Consider the following 16500-nt stretch of genomic DNA (forward strand, 5'->3'; position numbering starts at 1 on the left):
CTAGCTTTCATTTTAAAAAGTCAAAAACACCTCTACAGAGAATAAGAGCCAGATAGATACTGCTTCTAGCAACAGTTATATCAAACATATATAAAACAGTTTTTTATATATACATTTTCATTAGAAAAACAATATCTGGGGGTTCACATCCCTCCAAATAAAAAAAAAAAAAAAAAGGAAATGCATATATATATTTTAGATGAAAGCTACTACTCATGAAATATCATTTCAGTTGGCGGCCTAAAATGTGTTCTAAACAACCAAAGCAAAAGGCAGACATTCTATGGCCCCGCAGACCCTATAAAAACACACACACACCATCCAACCAAATGGGCATAAATAAGTGTGTGTGTGTATAAAGCTAAAATGTGACAAAGTATTATTTTTTAAAATTATATTCGTTATTTTAAACCTACACACAATTTCCTATCAAATTACTTTAATACAGGTACGGGATCCCTTATCCAGAAAGCTATAAATTACAGGAAAGCCATCTCCCATAGGCTCCATTTTAAGAAGATTATTCTGTTCTCTTTTTTAAATTGTGTCTCAAATATTAAATATAATTTATCAAAAACTGTTGTACCTATTTTATTTTATTTTAAATGTATACGCACACATTGTGAACTTGGTCAGAACTAACAATATAAGTCAAATTATGGCAATAGGGGACAAGAATAATGTTATCCATTTGGATAACTTGTCTGACTGTAGAAACAAAATGATATTATTATTATTATTATTATTATTATTATTATTAATGATAATAATAAAAAGGGGATTAAGTACAACTTTCTGATAGATATGACAGGTCACATTCATTTCTCCTAAAGAGGCAGTAAAGTATAGTATGTTATTAACAGATCTGCATTTATACATTTATTGAATGCTGCAATCTGGCCTTTAAAACTAGATGGCGCTGTCTTGAGCGTGTCAAGGCAATAAAATGGCAGCTTCCGTGTGTGCATATAAACAGGTATGGGATCTACTATATGGAATGCTTGAGATCTGGTTTTCATAATCTGGATTAATATACTGTAAGGCTTCTAAAGAATAATTGCATAATTATATAAAACCCAATAGGATTGTGTTGCCATCAATATGGATTAGTTACCATCAAACACAAGGTACTAATAAAAACAGAAATACTTTCTTAAAATAGACTCTATGGGAGACGGTCTTCCTATGATTCGGAGCTCTCTAGATAATGTGTTTCCAGATAAGAGATGACCTGCCTGTACTCTACATATAGAGGCACATTTATCAAAGGTCAAATTTCAAATTCATGTGCATTATTTTTAACTTTAATAATTTGAAAATATTTGAAATTCGATTGGGGGGTTATTTCATAAAAAAATTGAATATCTAAAATTCTAAACAAATATTACCGATCTGAAAACTCGAATCGATGTCAGGAAGGCTGGTAGTGTGTTCAAATTTGGAAGGTTTTAGGCGGCGAATAGTCTAATTCGAATTTTTAAAGGGCCAGGGTTTGATAAATCTTAAAATTCGATTAGAGATTGGATAATTCCCAAATCGAATTTGAGAGGTTTTTTTCGAATTTTCAATTTGACCTTTAATAAATCTGCCCCATAATTTACTCTTATAGAACTATATTTTCCACAAATCATCAATCCTTGTTTTCTAGGGGATGCTCTCTTAGAAGGTTGGGCTCTAATCATGTGACGAAAAAATATAAACAATACACACATCTCTCTCTCTCTCTCAGAGATTAAGAGCATGACAGACTGCGCATTAAACCACTACAGATGGGGAATGAAATAGAAAAAAACAGCTTGTATGCAAGAATACACCCAATGACTGGACCTATAATAGTAATGCACTATCACTTTCCCACTAAATATGCTTTATTTAGCCATGTGGCCAAGATTCCATAGGGATAAGGTGGTTGGGTGATTGGATTGTACCTTTAGTTTTGGCGCTGGTGGAGGCTCCATCGCTGCAGGAATCCTTCCTGAGCCTCTTGGTGTGAGGCCTGACGCTGGACCTCAGAAAATGGCGTTGGTCTTGCTGGAGTTTAGAGGGTTCACTTGGGGTCAAAACCTGTTCGGGGTCTTGGCTGGGGGCGTCGGGAAGGGGTATATTACCCTCTTTTATGCTTTTCTCTTCTTCCCCTTCTCCTGCTGCCTCTTCCTCCTCTTCAGCCTCTGGTGCTCTCTTGTTTGGCTTCTTTAACCTTTCCTCTCCACTCTTCAGCTTTACTGTCATCCTGCAGGAATATAAAAGCAAGAAGAAAATCAGAGGGGCTGCAAATGAACAAGGGGGGCTGGGGGAAGGGCACCAGGGGGCTAAAATGGCAGAAAATGCCCCTGCCCTGGCACAAATAAAAGGAGAATAAGAAGTTAGAGAGAGCCACTGAGAGAGATCCTGAACAACATGGCCGCCATTGTTAGTGACAAATCCTTCCCTACTGTCCCGACTAAAAAACCCGGGTTAAATCATCGTCCCAACTTCTTAGGGTCGGGCTCCTGCCAGGGCAAAAAAGCCTAGGGGTCCCGGGACAAGAGGCCGATGCCCAGAAGGGGTTTTTGAGGAGAAGGAAAGCGGGAGATCGGAGCTGGTTTTGTTGTTGCTTTTGCTGAGCAAGAAATCCCCGACATGATTATCAGGCAGCAGCAACCGCCTCGCTCTTTTCGCTCTCCCGCCTTATAAAAGTGCTTTGGGGCAGCAGATTCGTACCCATTTCGGTTTCCCTCGCACCCCTGAGGGCTCTTCTTCCTTCTCACCATGGAGCCGGGTTTCTCCAAGCCCTGCTCTGCCCGGGATCCCTCATAATATCGGAGGAGGGAGCAGCTCAGCTCTGCGCCTTCGTCTCCTGTGCGTGTCTCTGGCTCAGGCTGAACAGGAGCCTCACACCAAATGCATTTTCTGCAGCCAGGCGCGCGGGGGTCCCCGCATTCGCACCCCGATAACTCAGCAGCGCAGGGTCGCACAGACCGCAAACCCGGCGCAAAAGAAAGAGGAGATTCCCAGCTTTCAGAGCAACTGCTCCGAATGTGCGTGCGACTTTGTCATTTCAAACAGGGCGCTGCCAAACAGGGTCATCTCTGTGGGGTTTTGTGTTGGGAGCTGAACTTTGCTTTGCTACGTCATCAGCCTTGCAGCGACACCAAAACCCAAATTTGCCCCTTTTCCCCACCTTGTTGCCACAACACCCCCCAAATAAACCCTGTGGCCCCTTGGGGACCAGTTAGTGGAGAGGTTAATACCAGTCTCTGAAGTGATTTCATAAGAAATTCAGTTATTTAGAGTCATAATGGAGTCAGGAGCAGCTCCCACAAAATGGATGCACATGGGCACATTTATATCTATATATCTATCTCCACATGGGCACACTGCACATCTATATACTGTATACATATATATCTCCACATGAAAACTCCAGCACTCACACCACTTATGAATGAGTGAATTAAAAAATGAATTGTTGTGAATGTTTCAGTCCTGCTGAGAGAACCTTTCTCAAGACATCCTTCTTAGCAGGACCAAAACATTGACAAAATATAAATATGTTCCATAAGTGCTCCAGTGGATGCCATTTTCCCTTTTGGGAGTGCGTTGCAATATATATATATATATATAACATAAGAAAGATGAAAGCACTCATGGCAAAAGTTCAATTCAAGCTAATTCTTCACTACATCACAGCAAAATCGGACGTCGGCGCGTTTCGATCTGCTAGGGACCATCGCCAGGATGGATCAAAACGCATTGATTTTGCTGTGATATAGTAAAGCATTTGCTTGAATTGAACTTTTGCCATGAGTGCTTTCATCTTTCAGATGATATATGGCTTTTTGGTTAGCATCCGTCTATTGGTATTAAGGAAAGGTGAGTGCCAGTTCCCAACCGAGAAAGGTCCCTGTGTGGACCGAAACGTCCCGTTGGCTTGTGGTAATTTTTAATACAGCTTTTTGAGCACTTCACAACATATCTTGGTGTTGCTGGTTATTCTTTACTTTATATATTATAAAGTGATAGCACTTGCTGGATTTATATACCATTTTTGATATACAAATCCTTCAAATGCCATCACTTTATACTTCACCTTCTATGAACTATTCACGCATGAGCACCCAGGTTTTGACTTCAGGGTGTGCGGCCCATACACTCTGTTCTTTATTATATATATATATATATATATATATATATATATATATATATATATATATATATATATATATATATATATATATATATATATATATATATATATATATATATATATATATATATATATACACACACACAAACATACATACATACATCTGATGGAGAGTCAAAGCTTAGATGAATGAGACCACAAGCAAAATCCAGAACTGACAGTCACAAGTGGCAGCAAGAAATAAACACAAGCAACTGGACAGAGGCAACCAAGGCACATGAGCAGCTCATCCTAGACCCACTCCAATATCCAGTGGGCACACAGTAATGACTTTCCTTTTAATCAGAGTAGAAATCAACCAGGTCGCGTCTGGGAGGGTGATGGCAAAGAGGAGAGCCATGATTGTGTAACAAGGAAGGGTGAGGAGCAAAATGGCATGATCACTGTCTCCCATGCACTCACCCTCCAACATGCCAACTAGCACGGGCACCTCGGCCTATGGCAAATAAAAGAGAGAGAACACTATTTGGGGATCAGCTGACCACATATTTAGGTTATAGCTGATGTAGAACTAGAACTCCCAAAATTCTCTGAAAGTGCCAAGACTATTTTTAATGTAACAATAATAATAATAGAAGTAGAGTGACAGGTTGGTGTTCCCTGAACCAGAAAGACCAAACAGTCAGTTGGCAGCTGTTGACACCCATCACCCTATTCACAGGCACCTGTTTCCTCTTCTACAAAGCTACTTATTCACAACTCTTATTCACAACTGGGGGTACTAGGGAAGGGCATAAAGATCATCTCAGCAGCCATGTTTGCTTCCCATTGAACTGCTGTAATGGGGCACTGGTCCTTCTTAAGTGTCATTAATATGATCCTATTGGGACTGGGTGTCAGGGAGCAGGTAAGTGGTTAGAATAGGATTATATTGGGACTGGGTGTCAGGGAGCAGGTAAGTGCTATGAATAGGATTCTATTGGGACTGGGGTGTCAGGGAGCAGGTAAGTGCTGTGAATAGGATTCTATTGGGACTGGGTGTCGGGGAGAAGCTAAGTGTTATGAATATGATTATTGGGACTGGGGTGCCAGGGAGCAGGTAAGTGCTATGAATAGGATTCTGTTGGGACTGGGAGCAGGTAAGTGTTATGAATAGGATTCTATTGGGACTGGGAGCAGGTAAGTGCTATGAATAGGATTCTATTGGGACTGGGTGCCAGGGAGCAGGTTCCAGATGCCACGAATAAGGTTATACTGTATTAGGATTGGAGGATCAGGGCGCAGTTGGGTGTCAGGGGTTGATCATATGCAATGGGGGGGGTATACATGATCCTATGTTACTCCAATGGCAACACTAGTAATGATGTAGACCCCTCTCAATTCCTCTAATAAACAAAGAACTATCAAGTGACACCCCAAGCCCCTATGTATTCCTCCAGTAACAACTTGTCACTAAAGTCACATGACTGCATCACTTCCCCCAATAAAGAAACTCTCCCCCTCCATGTCTCTTGTCCCACTTGGCACAGTCTTCATTCATTCATTCCGCAGTGTCCAACCTCATCACACACTGATAGAGACAGGCGGCCTTAGAAACTGCAGCTGCCGGCATATACGGCATCCTATAAGTAAATACATTGGCAGGGGATTGTGGGAGTTGTAGTTCCGGCACAGCCACAGAGCCGATGGTAGTGGTACTATACACATACCGTTCTAAGAGCTTACCTGGTACATGAAGGGTGATGAAGACAGCTGGGCGGACCCAGTGCAACTCTTGCTCCACTCCCGGCAAGGGGACTAACGGGACACCCCGACTGAAGGACCCTAGGCCTGTGGGCCAGGAAAAAGCGCTACACAGAAAGGCGAATCCAAAAGAAGAATGGCGATACAGCGAGAAGAAGCAAAGGCAGCCGCAAGGCCTGAGCATAAGTTCCGTGTCAGCCCAGCACAGACCGTCCACCTTCCAACCCAGGACCACATCTGACAACGACCCGCGCCAAGCCAGCCTGCCAAAAACAAGCCACACCCCCCAGAACCCAAACAAAGCCTCCGATTAGCCTGACTGCCAGACAGGGGCGGGGCACCAAAAGAAAGGGCCAATAACATAGCACAGCGCAAGAGCGGCGCTGGGACTTATGGGTATAGTGGGCGTCGGAAGAAGGTGCCGAACGGGGCTGTCTGAGTTATTTCATTGGTCGGCGGGAATAGCCAATTGCAGAACGTTTTTCAAATAGGGAAAGAGGCGCAGGTTTTGGTTAGGGCGGTCCTTTTTTCTTCCGTATTATTGGCTGAGACGCTGACACAGGGGAATGCCGGAAGTAAAGCGCCCTTCATTGGTTCCTCGTTACTATGGATCAGAGGCGCATTTCCTGTGGTGTGAGATTGACCAACCTCAAACCTCTACCTGTTATTACTATTCAAAGCTTCCATTGGCTCAGCAGCAGGCCAGCTTCTACCCTAACGACCCCCTGTGTGTTAGAATGTTATAGAATGGCCAATTCTAAGCATCTTTTCCTTTGGTCTTCATTATTTATTTTTTAAAGTTTTTGAATGGTTTGCCTACTTCTGACTCTTTCCAGCTTTCAAATAGAAAAGGTGACTGGTCACCGACCCCATCTAAAAACTGTAAGGTTACAAATGTATTGTTATTGCTACTTTTTATTACTCATCTTTTTATTCAGGCATCTCCTATTCATATTCCAGTCTCTAATTCAAATCAGTGCATGGTTGCTAGGGTGATTTGGATCCTAGCAACTAGATTGTTGAAATTGCAAACTGGAGAGCTGCTGAATAAAAAGCTAAAAAACGCAATTATTGTGAGGTGAACAGGCCTTAGAATTCTTTACCACCTTCTACCAACCCACCACTCCACTTCTGCTGCAAGTCCATTCACTTGCTCCATATTCCCCCTCATAGTCTGTCATCTCTTTACAGTAACATTCATGGTCAGGTCCGATCTGGGATTAAAAATATTCTTGGCATTTCAATAGTGACTTGGCATCTTACAGCAGCCAGTCCAGCATTTGTCAGAATTCACAGACTGCCAGTCCAGACCTGTTAATAACATCTACTAATCCCCCCCAGGGCTGGAACTTGGTGTAGGCAGAGTAGGCACATGCCTAGGGTGCAAAGCCAAAGGGGCACCAGGCATGCACCTTCTCTGCCTCTCCCACCCCCTAGTCCGGTCCCCGATTGCCGCTCTGCCTGGCGTGTGCCGTCCTCCTTTTTGGGCCACATTTTTTTTCATGTGGGAGTTTTGCGCATGTGCGCATGGTTTCTCATGCACGCGTTATTCCGCACATACATGCACGTTTTTCCTGCCTCAGGCGCCTGCCTGGGCTGGCCCGGCACTGATTCGCCCTTTAAAGGGAATGTCAACCCAAAATAATGATAATGCCTTATAAAAGAAATCACAATTCTAAGCAACTTTGCAATATACATTCATTACAATTTTCTATTGTTTTTAAGTTATTTCTATATGTATTGCTATTGAAAGCAGTGTCTGTCCCTTTCTATTATCTGTCCTGATGGCTCAGACTTTTGATACAATGTAAGGCAATGCAGCCGATTACCGGTACTAGGATTTACCTTGACATGGATATGGTGTCTCCTAAACTTGCACTGGCAAAGAGTGAATTATTAGGAAAATAAGGGGCCACAGAATGACCACTGATCAACCCTCCTTTTGTCTGAGTTGGTACTGCCTAAGAAAACTCACCTGAGCACATGCATCATAAAAACCAGCAGTTCCAGTGCCCGGACTTTAGAGACGGGGGGCCCCGAGACAGTAGACCTGGCCACAAGTCCGACCCTAAAGGTATCAGCATAACTGTGTGACAAAAAGATTTTATTTTTAGTATAGGGTTCCCATGTTTTCTGGTTACATTTATTGGGTAGTGATGTCAAGGTTGTATAGTAGTGATGTCAAAGGCCAGATTGGGGTGCAGCTGCGCTAATCAGGTCACATCATCTCCTGCTGGTATTTTAGTGGCTGGGTGGCATCTTTAGTGTGGTGTGATCACCTGATAAAAGCTGGTTATGCATTCTATCCATATACCAAATTAGCTAATAAAAAATGAATAGAAATAAGTTTAGCTTTGCTGACGTCTCTTATTTACAATAGAGTATATGTACATCTTTATTACACTACCCCCAAAGTACCACTGCACCCCACAGCAGCCTCTATATATCAGACCCAGGGATAGTATCATACATTCTGGCTTTTATTATACCAACCTTAATTATAGCGCAGCTGTCAGGAAAAACAGTGTAATGTTCCCTTGTAACCTTTACTTGAAAGCCATGAGACATGTCACATTTTTAACGAAGGAACATATCCAAGATACGATCATTTATCACCCTAGATGCCACCAAAATTCTTATTCACTCTCTCATCATATTGCATCTAGACTATTGTAACTGTATTGTAATTAATCGGCTTTCCCCGGCAGAGATTGTCGCCCCTCCAGTCCATAATGAGAACTGCCACCAGGCTTATACACCTCAGCAACTAATGACCCTGACATTCAAAGAACTTCATAACTCTGCCGCACCCTACACCCTACTTTTCTGAACTCATCTCTAGATACTCACCCAACCACTTACTACGCTCCTCTACTGACCTGCTCTTCAACTCTTCTCTCATTACTTCCTCACATGCTCCCATTCAAGACACTGCAAGGGCTGTAGCCCTCCTCTGGAATTCTCTCCCACAATCTGTCTGACTTTTTCCCAACCTTTCTATTTTCAAAAGATCTCTTAAAGGACAACGAAAGGTTAATACTGAGTGCGTTTGCTAATAAAGGCATCCTGACTTAGTACTCACTGCACAGCGTCAATCCTGCCTCCCTGCAAAGCCAGTCTGGGGGTTGGATGACATAGGCAAAATATCATATTGTGCCCACCCCGCTGCCTCGGGCAGCATAGAGACTCAGTACAATACTTTTTATCACTCTGAGCATGTTACAAATCTGAAGCTCTCCGCCCTTCTTTCGTGACGTGCCCTAGACATATTTACATGCAAGTCATTCCTGGCCCCAGTTAGCCCGCCCCCCAGCCAATAGGAATGTAAGTGTCCCGTTGGTACGAGGATGCTACATTTGTCTGTGTAATTTATTCTTGATAGAATCCTGATTACTGTGAAGACAGATCGTGATCTTTCTCTGCACATCAGGTTTGTGTAATGTATGCAATGACACCCGTCTGGTGTCTGGGGAGGCAATTTTTCACGCATGCGCATTAGTGTGTAATGAAAGAAGCAAACAGTGCATACTTACAAAGATGGCCGCGGCGTTCTCCAAAAGGTGCTGGAAGTTGAAGACTTATATATCGAGTTAAACTAACAATCAGATGCATTAAAAACCATGCGATCTGCACTACATACAGGAGGACTATTCAGAGATAAAGTGGTGGCAAGGTAGCTTTCGTTCTCCTTTAAAACACACTTATTTAGAGAAGCCTACCCTCATTCTATTTAGCTACCAAATACAATACCATATGCTACATCTCCCACCATGTTTATTTCTGATCATCTGATCATACTCACTCCCCACACCTTGTGTTTCACCCCCTTACCCTTTCATCTTGTAAGCACACCAATCACATCAGCAGTTCCCCTTCAGTGCCGCCACCACATTTCACAGCAAGTGTTTGGAGGCTTTTTATAGAGGCATCTGAGACCCCCCATGAGGCTGTGCCCTAGTCCCAAGCCTATAGAGAAAGTACACCCCTTAGAACCTCTCCGTGCATACATGAGAAAATACGCAAACTTTACACAGACTGAGAATTATGTCTAAGCCTGACCAAAGGCTGGGTTAACTTGCGGCCTCACCTGAAACAGATAGGGTCCAAGCAAACTTGTGCTGACAGGGTCATGTAAGCTGCCAGAAGCTATGGTTTTTAGTGTTGTAGGCACTAAATATATAATTTAAAAAGTTTAACATCTGAAACCTGTCACTGTTGTTTTTTTTTACTGTTAATGTATAGCTTGGTGAAACTAATTATATTTTAGTTTTCAGTTTGCAAACCACTTACATTATATTTTAGGGCACTGTGAAGCAGTTGCTGCCTTTTTTCAGAAGCAGAGGGGAATCAATGTGGTTTGTGGACACTTACTAGCAGTTGCAACTGAAACTGCTCATTTTAAGATCTTTGACCTCTCACAAAGATAAATCTGTCTATTCTAAAGCATATTGTTATCAGCTGGAGGAAGTTGGAGGCAGCACTGATCCAGAAAATGACAAACAACAAATCAGATGTATTAGGAAATAAACACAACAATGTCATTTATTTGTGATTTGTTTCCCCTCTTAACAGGGAAGCCAAAGTCCACATCAACTGCAAAAACCATTCTCAGATGGTTCCTGGAATGGGGAATATTGTGTCTGTGAAGTGAAATGTCAATGACAGCAAAGTCAGCATCCTTGCTAATAGGGTAAGGGACTTGTGTCTGAAAACTAAGAGATATGCAAATCTACAAACAGGGATTTAATCCCTTTTATTTTTATGTAAGACTTGTGAGCAGTTCTTAGATTGCGCAAAGAGCCATTTCTTTCTTTCTTTCTTTCTTTCTTTCTTTCTCTTTCTTTCTTTCTTTCTTTCTTTTTAACCCATGAAGAAATAACATTTCCATACACATTATATATCCACTGAAAGCTGCGGGATCCACGACAGACACTTTCTTCTCTTTAAGGCAGTTTATTTACATACAGGGGTGACCATTTCAGGATACAAAACAAATAATAAAAATAAATCCTGCCCACTGGGCGCTACCTTTACACATGAAGAGTTCCCTTACTAAACTGGGCCCCTTGCGGACTACCAGTAAGCAAACACATAAGTAGGGGTCACCCCTGTACTCACGAATCTCCTGGGGGATTGCTCAGCCTTCTGGCTTTCCTCAGTCAGACAGACAGACCCTCTGTCACTTGGTCTCCTCTCTCTGCACCTTGCAGTAGCAAATGGCACTCCCAGCCCCTCTGGGAGTTCCTCACACAGGCAGGTGTCCTTCCTGCTCTGAGTCCTGCTCTGAGAGACCTCCCTAACAGCCTCACTAGAACTAAATACCTTTCCACAGGACAGCCTTCCTGTGGAAGGTGAGCGCCAATCTGTGAGCTGGACTTCTGGATTGGAGTACCTGGCTTGCCTGTTGTTTCCAGAATACTCCAGCTTCCAGAACCTGGCCACCAAAGCCTTTAAACAGAGAACACATTCTCCGTCTATTAACACCCATCTTGGTGCCTACCTCTCCCACTATGGAGATCTTAAAGGGAAAACACATTGTTTTGGTCACTCTACCACACCACAAATGTTCTATATGCGGTGTCTTATAATCTCATAATTTTTTTTATCCACCTTAATGTGCACAAGAACTTCCCCACAACTTGACTTTTCATTTTAGTCCAGGTCTTTTACATTTCCTACTGTGTTTTTCTATTTAACCACTAGGAGGTACTAAAAGCAAGTTTCACTATTCCTGAATATGGCTGATAGGGTCTTCAAAATTGTATCAGTAACAATTAACAATAGCAAAGCTAAAGAAAAGAGGCTAGAAGAGAAAGATATAAAGTGGAAAAAAAACACTTTTTAATTAAGTGAAACACCACTTAATAAACACAATATTACACCATATTTAATATAAGCTTCAGCACACTGAAATAAGAAACTTTCTAAATAAAATCAATTAAAAATTCTGTACCGTTTCTGAAATAATCAAGTTTATCTTCACTATTCCTCTCTCAGCATCTGTTTCTCTTCATTCTCTCTTCATGCAGGAGTTGGGTGTCAGATATTCATTGACAGTAAGATCCAATATATCTTATAGGGGGGCTCCTTTTGCCTAGAAGATGTATTAGAGCTCACTCTATTAAAATCACCATAAAACCTTCCTCTCTACATGCAGAATTTTGTTAGATTTTGTTTGTACAGGAAGGTATCAGTTATTTGAGTGAGCTCTAAAACATCTGCTAGGAAAGGAAGTCCCCCCTATAAGATATATTGGATCTAACTGTCAATGATTCTGACACCCAACTGCTACATGAAGAGAGAATGAAGAGAAACTGATGATGAGAGAGTGACAGTGACGATAAACGTGATTATTTCAGAAACAATGCAGAATATTTTAATGGTTGTATTTACAAAGTTTCCTATTTCAGTATCATGAAGCTTATATTAAATTTTAAGTTTTGTTCCTCTTTAAGTGACCTTCAACTTTAAACTGTTAGCAATCCTATTTCTTAGCTATTTATCTTTTGGGTGGGTTATTGGTTGCTTTGTATGTAAATCTGTATATTCAGTTAATAAACTTATTTATTGTAAAGAACTGTGGAATATGTTGGTGCTTTATATATAATAATATTCTACCTTCAGTCTGACAGAAACTTGGATTTCATGTACTTCTATGATGCTAAACTGGACACTGTGACCTTTTTTCAATCTTTGGAGTGGTCAAGCAGAACAAGGGGACTCTATATCCAACCATGACTCAGACATGTAAGATCTAAAATGATAGTGTGTGATTTAAACAAATTACAAATTGTTATTAGAGGAAAACATAAGCTTAGAGGGCAAGAATAGCACCCATTTCTAATTAAGGTCATTTCAATCATTTTCAATTTGGTCTTATGTATCTTAACTTCTTTAAATCTATAAATATATCAGACATACATGAATCTTTAGATTAAGAAGAAACCATGATAGTCTGGATCTTTTATAGACCATTTTCCACTCCTTCTAAAGCAGGCAGTAATTGAACTTTTTTTTTTTTTACCTTGCTCCATATTGCCGTGGTGTATTTTAGGAATTAAATCGGGCAGATTTCATATCCGACGAACAATCATACGTCACTTTCTTCCGTCCTGCCACTAACTATTCCGATTAAGAACAGTAGTAAAAGAACAAATCAGATATATTGGCCATGACAGAAATTGTACGAAAGTTATGTCTGACAAATAGTAGTGACAGTCACCTACTCATATCTTCAGATAGGCAATACATGCAGAGAAATTATCGTTGGCGGACAGAAATCTTCTAACCTGTCCAATTGATCTGATTTCGATGGTACGAAAAACTATCTTTGCGTCTATGGCCAGCTTTAGGGCCATGCAATCTTTGCCTTGTATGCAGTGTTCCCTCTAAGCTGTGTTGTCAAGCATCAACAGACATTTTGACATTAGAGGACTCAGCAAACTGTGGAAAACATAGACTGTTGTACATTTAGCCATAATATAAAATAATTAACATCGTTACTTTCCATTAAATGTCAATGTAGTGTGCAGTGTATCGTGACATTTATGTTGGATTCAGTACTCGTAGCACTTTATGGACTTGTAGAAGGACACGCAATGAATACATCTATGCACATAGCCTAAAACATAGCCTACAATGTATGTAGAAATAGAGTTGGGCAAAAACACAGAAAGACTGATTGCAGTACCTCTTAATAGTATGACAGAGGTCCATTATAGGATCCCCATATTGTAGGATTTAGTTCATGTGTTCATCAAGCCTATGTGGTCCCCTGCTCTAGGAACAGCAGTGAGGTTTAGAGAATAAAAATGTGCTGATTTTCGCCCAGTTGTTTTAATTTCCACAATCCCTTTAAGTATTCTTTTGTTTTACATGATGTTTCTGTTTTCTTTCTTTTTTTCTACAGTATATCAGTAATTTTTCTGGAGGGGTTGTTTCTATCAGCCAGTTGTAAGTATTCAAATTCTGCCCAACCTTCCATTGCAATATTGGGGTAGACTTGGATTTAGGCTGTGTTTAGTAAAGTGACCAGGCCAAAACAAACTTGACACTCCTATTATTTATGTAAAGCAGCATTTTCCAACTTGTTTTCAACAATAGATACCTTATAGGAAACTTTCCTATCTTCCTTCTGTATTCGATATAACATAACCTAGCAAATATTTCCGTCTGCCTTAAGATGCCCATACCTAGTCTTGGAGCTCGTTATCTCAAGCCAGCAGCCTGTTTTCTAGTGTATCTTCCCAAAATGATGCCATCCACCGTCCTGGGTTAAGAAAGATATGAGTGGGTCCAAACCTTTTAAACCCAAGACCAACCATCATTTCCCTGTTGCTCACCCTGACCAAAAGTCCCCTTACTTATGTCCTGCACCTAGTTTAAATTCCTTCTGATAACAGCATATATGGGCAGGATCAACCACCAAAGGATGAGGGGAAGTGGTCAAATTACAAAAAAGGAAAACAACATTGATAGATACTAGTCTTATCAGAATCCAATCAAATATGTTCTCAGCACATAGCACGTCTTTGTGACGATCCTTAATTATTAGAGCCACGCTTCACACAAACAGTGTATCTGAAGATTTAGATGGTGGAGCACAAGAAGCAAATTTATTGCAGAAAGCTACCCTTTATCAAGTGTACATATACAAGCTGTGCATGAAAATTTAAAGATACGGTCCAACTTGAGAAGGAAATGTGGGTAGATGCCTTAAAGCAAGTCCCAAATATTACAATGTCAGTTAGGGACAGGTTCATTCAAATTAAATTCATCAACCAGGCCTACCTAACACCGTACAGCAAGGATCCCCAACCTTTTAAATCTGTGAGCAACATTCAGAAGTAAAAGGAGTTGGGGAGCAACACTAGCATGAAAAATGTTCTTGGGGTGCCAAATAAGGGCTGTGATTGGCCATTTGGTAGCCCCTATGTGGATTGTCAACCTAAATTGAGGCTCTGTTTCGCAGTACACATGGTTTTTATGTAACCAAAACTTGACTCCAAGCCAGAAATTCAAAAATAAGCTCATGCTTTGAGGCCACTGGGAGCAAATTTCAAGGGGTTGGAGAGTAACATGTTACTTACGAGCTACTGGTTGCGGATCATTGCCGTACAGGCTGGCTAAACTGTACCCCAAAGTATCAGATACATGTCCTAAATGTAATCTTGCGGTAGGCACTTTCTTTCATGTTTTCTGGGAATGCCCAGTCATCAAACAATTTTGGTCTGTTGTTTTAAAGTACATTAACGAGAGCCTGGCCCTCCTCAACATTCAATGCCCAATGCACATAAGTTGGTTTACTTGTCAAGAGGATGCCCAGCCAAGTTCAACGCAATATGGGACACTGGGTTGAATGCTCAATCCTTATAAATACGTATGACTCACAAAGGCTTAGTTAGCTCCAGGGCCGGAACTAGGGGTAGGCCGAGTAGGCACGTGCCGGGGGCGTAAAGCTGGGGGGCGCCAGACACATACCTTCTCTGCCTCCTCTTACTAGTCCTGTCCCCTTTCTGCTCTTTTGCCGACTGTGAGCACTTCCATTTGCGCTGGTCTTCATGTGCATCTATCTGCGCTGGTGTGCACAGTCATCTATCGACGTTGGTGCCCATGCACGTTTATCCACCTTGGTGCACACGCACGTCTACTTGCGGTAGTGCGCATGCGCGTCTTTTGGCGCTGGTGCGTACGCGCATCTACATGCAGCTGCCGGCCAGGTTGCCTAGGGCACCTGGCTGGCGAGGCCCGGCACTGGTAAGCTCTACTATCTTCCTATCTCTTTCCCCATTTTACCTGTTTTGACAAAGGGCCATAGTAGCCCGAAACTTTAAGTACAATTTTTCACTTTTTACAAATAATACCGAGTGCTGCTGCTTTTATTGATCTAAGCACAGAGATTTAACCCCTGGGTGATATTTGATCGCAGCATAAACTGTCAGTAAAAAATATATTTTTAGCATTTGTAACACTGCAGTGTCGGACTGGCCCACCGGGCTACCAGGAAAACTCCCAGTGGGCCCAGGTGTCATGGCCATTTCTTTGAGAACAAAGAGGCTAAATAGATGGAATAAAAGATTATATTATGTAAAGAATAGAGACTAAGAGAATAAAAGAATAATAGTACTGAGTGTGGGCCCCTGGTCTAAGGTTTTTGGATGAGCCCCTGGTGTCCCAGTCCAACACTGTAGCTCTGTATGCATGCTTACCTACATTTTTATAGAGACTTTCCTTCCCTTCAGTCAACTACATGAAGCATTTTATCTTATCTAAAAGTAATTTTAATAACATATAATAGTACTTTTGAGAAACCAACAGTGGCGGAACTACCGGGGGAGCAGGGGGTGCGAGAAGGCCAGGGACCGCACCCCCTCAGGGCCCCCCGGCAGCTCGCACGCCACTGAAATCCGGGCCGAAAATCGCGTACGGAGGGGATCGGGGGGCCCGGCTGCGCGTCCAGCAATAGGGCCCGCCCCCCTCTAGTTACGTTACTGGAAACCAATTTTAATATTATAATAGCAATTAGAAATAGGCAATTTTGTATATATCCTTCTTCAAAGCGAGCAAACCTTTCCTTAATATTCTTCCTCACTTCATTAATATGCACTCTGTCAGCAGTTTGCTTTGGGAAG

The 16500-nt window shown here is 41.7% G+C and overlaps 1 protein-coding gene across 3 annotated transcripts in view; it reads right to left on the reverse strand.

The window, feature by feature from the left end:
* Positions 1 to 6154, reverse strand: part of cramp1.S (cramped chromatin regulator homolog 1 S homeolog) — a 50634-nt gene extending 44480 nt beyond the window's left edge. Inside the window, exons 1-2 of one of the 3 annotated variants that reach the window (XM_018239229.2) lie at positions 5852 to 6154; positions 1929 to 2230 (exon numbers count right to left, since the gene is read on the reverse strand). In XM_018239229.2, the coding sequence (XP_018094718.1) occupies positions 1929 to 2229 (301 nt within the window). In that variant the 5' untranslated portion in view covers position 2230; positions 5852 to 6154. Of the gene's footprint in view, positions 1 to 1928; positions 2231 to 2700; positions 3143 to 5851 lie in introns of those variants that run through there. The other 2 variants (XM_018239228.2, XM_018239227.2) reach the window with 2 other exon arrangements.
* Between the last annotated feature and the right edge of the window lie 10346 nt (positions 6155 to 16500).

Source organism: Xenopus laevis, chromosome 9_10S (genome assembly GCF_017654675.1).
Source record: "Xenopus laevis strain J_2021 chromosome 9_10S, Xenopus_laevis_v10.1, whole genome shotgun sequence".
NCBI classification, from domain to species: Eukaryota; Metazoa; Chordata; class Amphibia; order Anura; family Pipidae; genus Xenopus; species Xenopus laevis.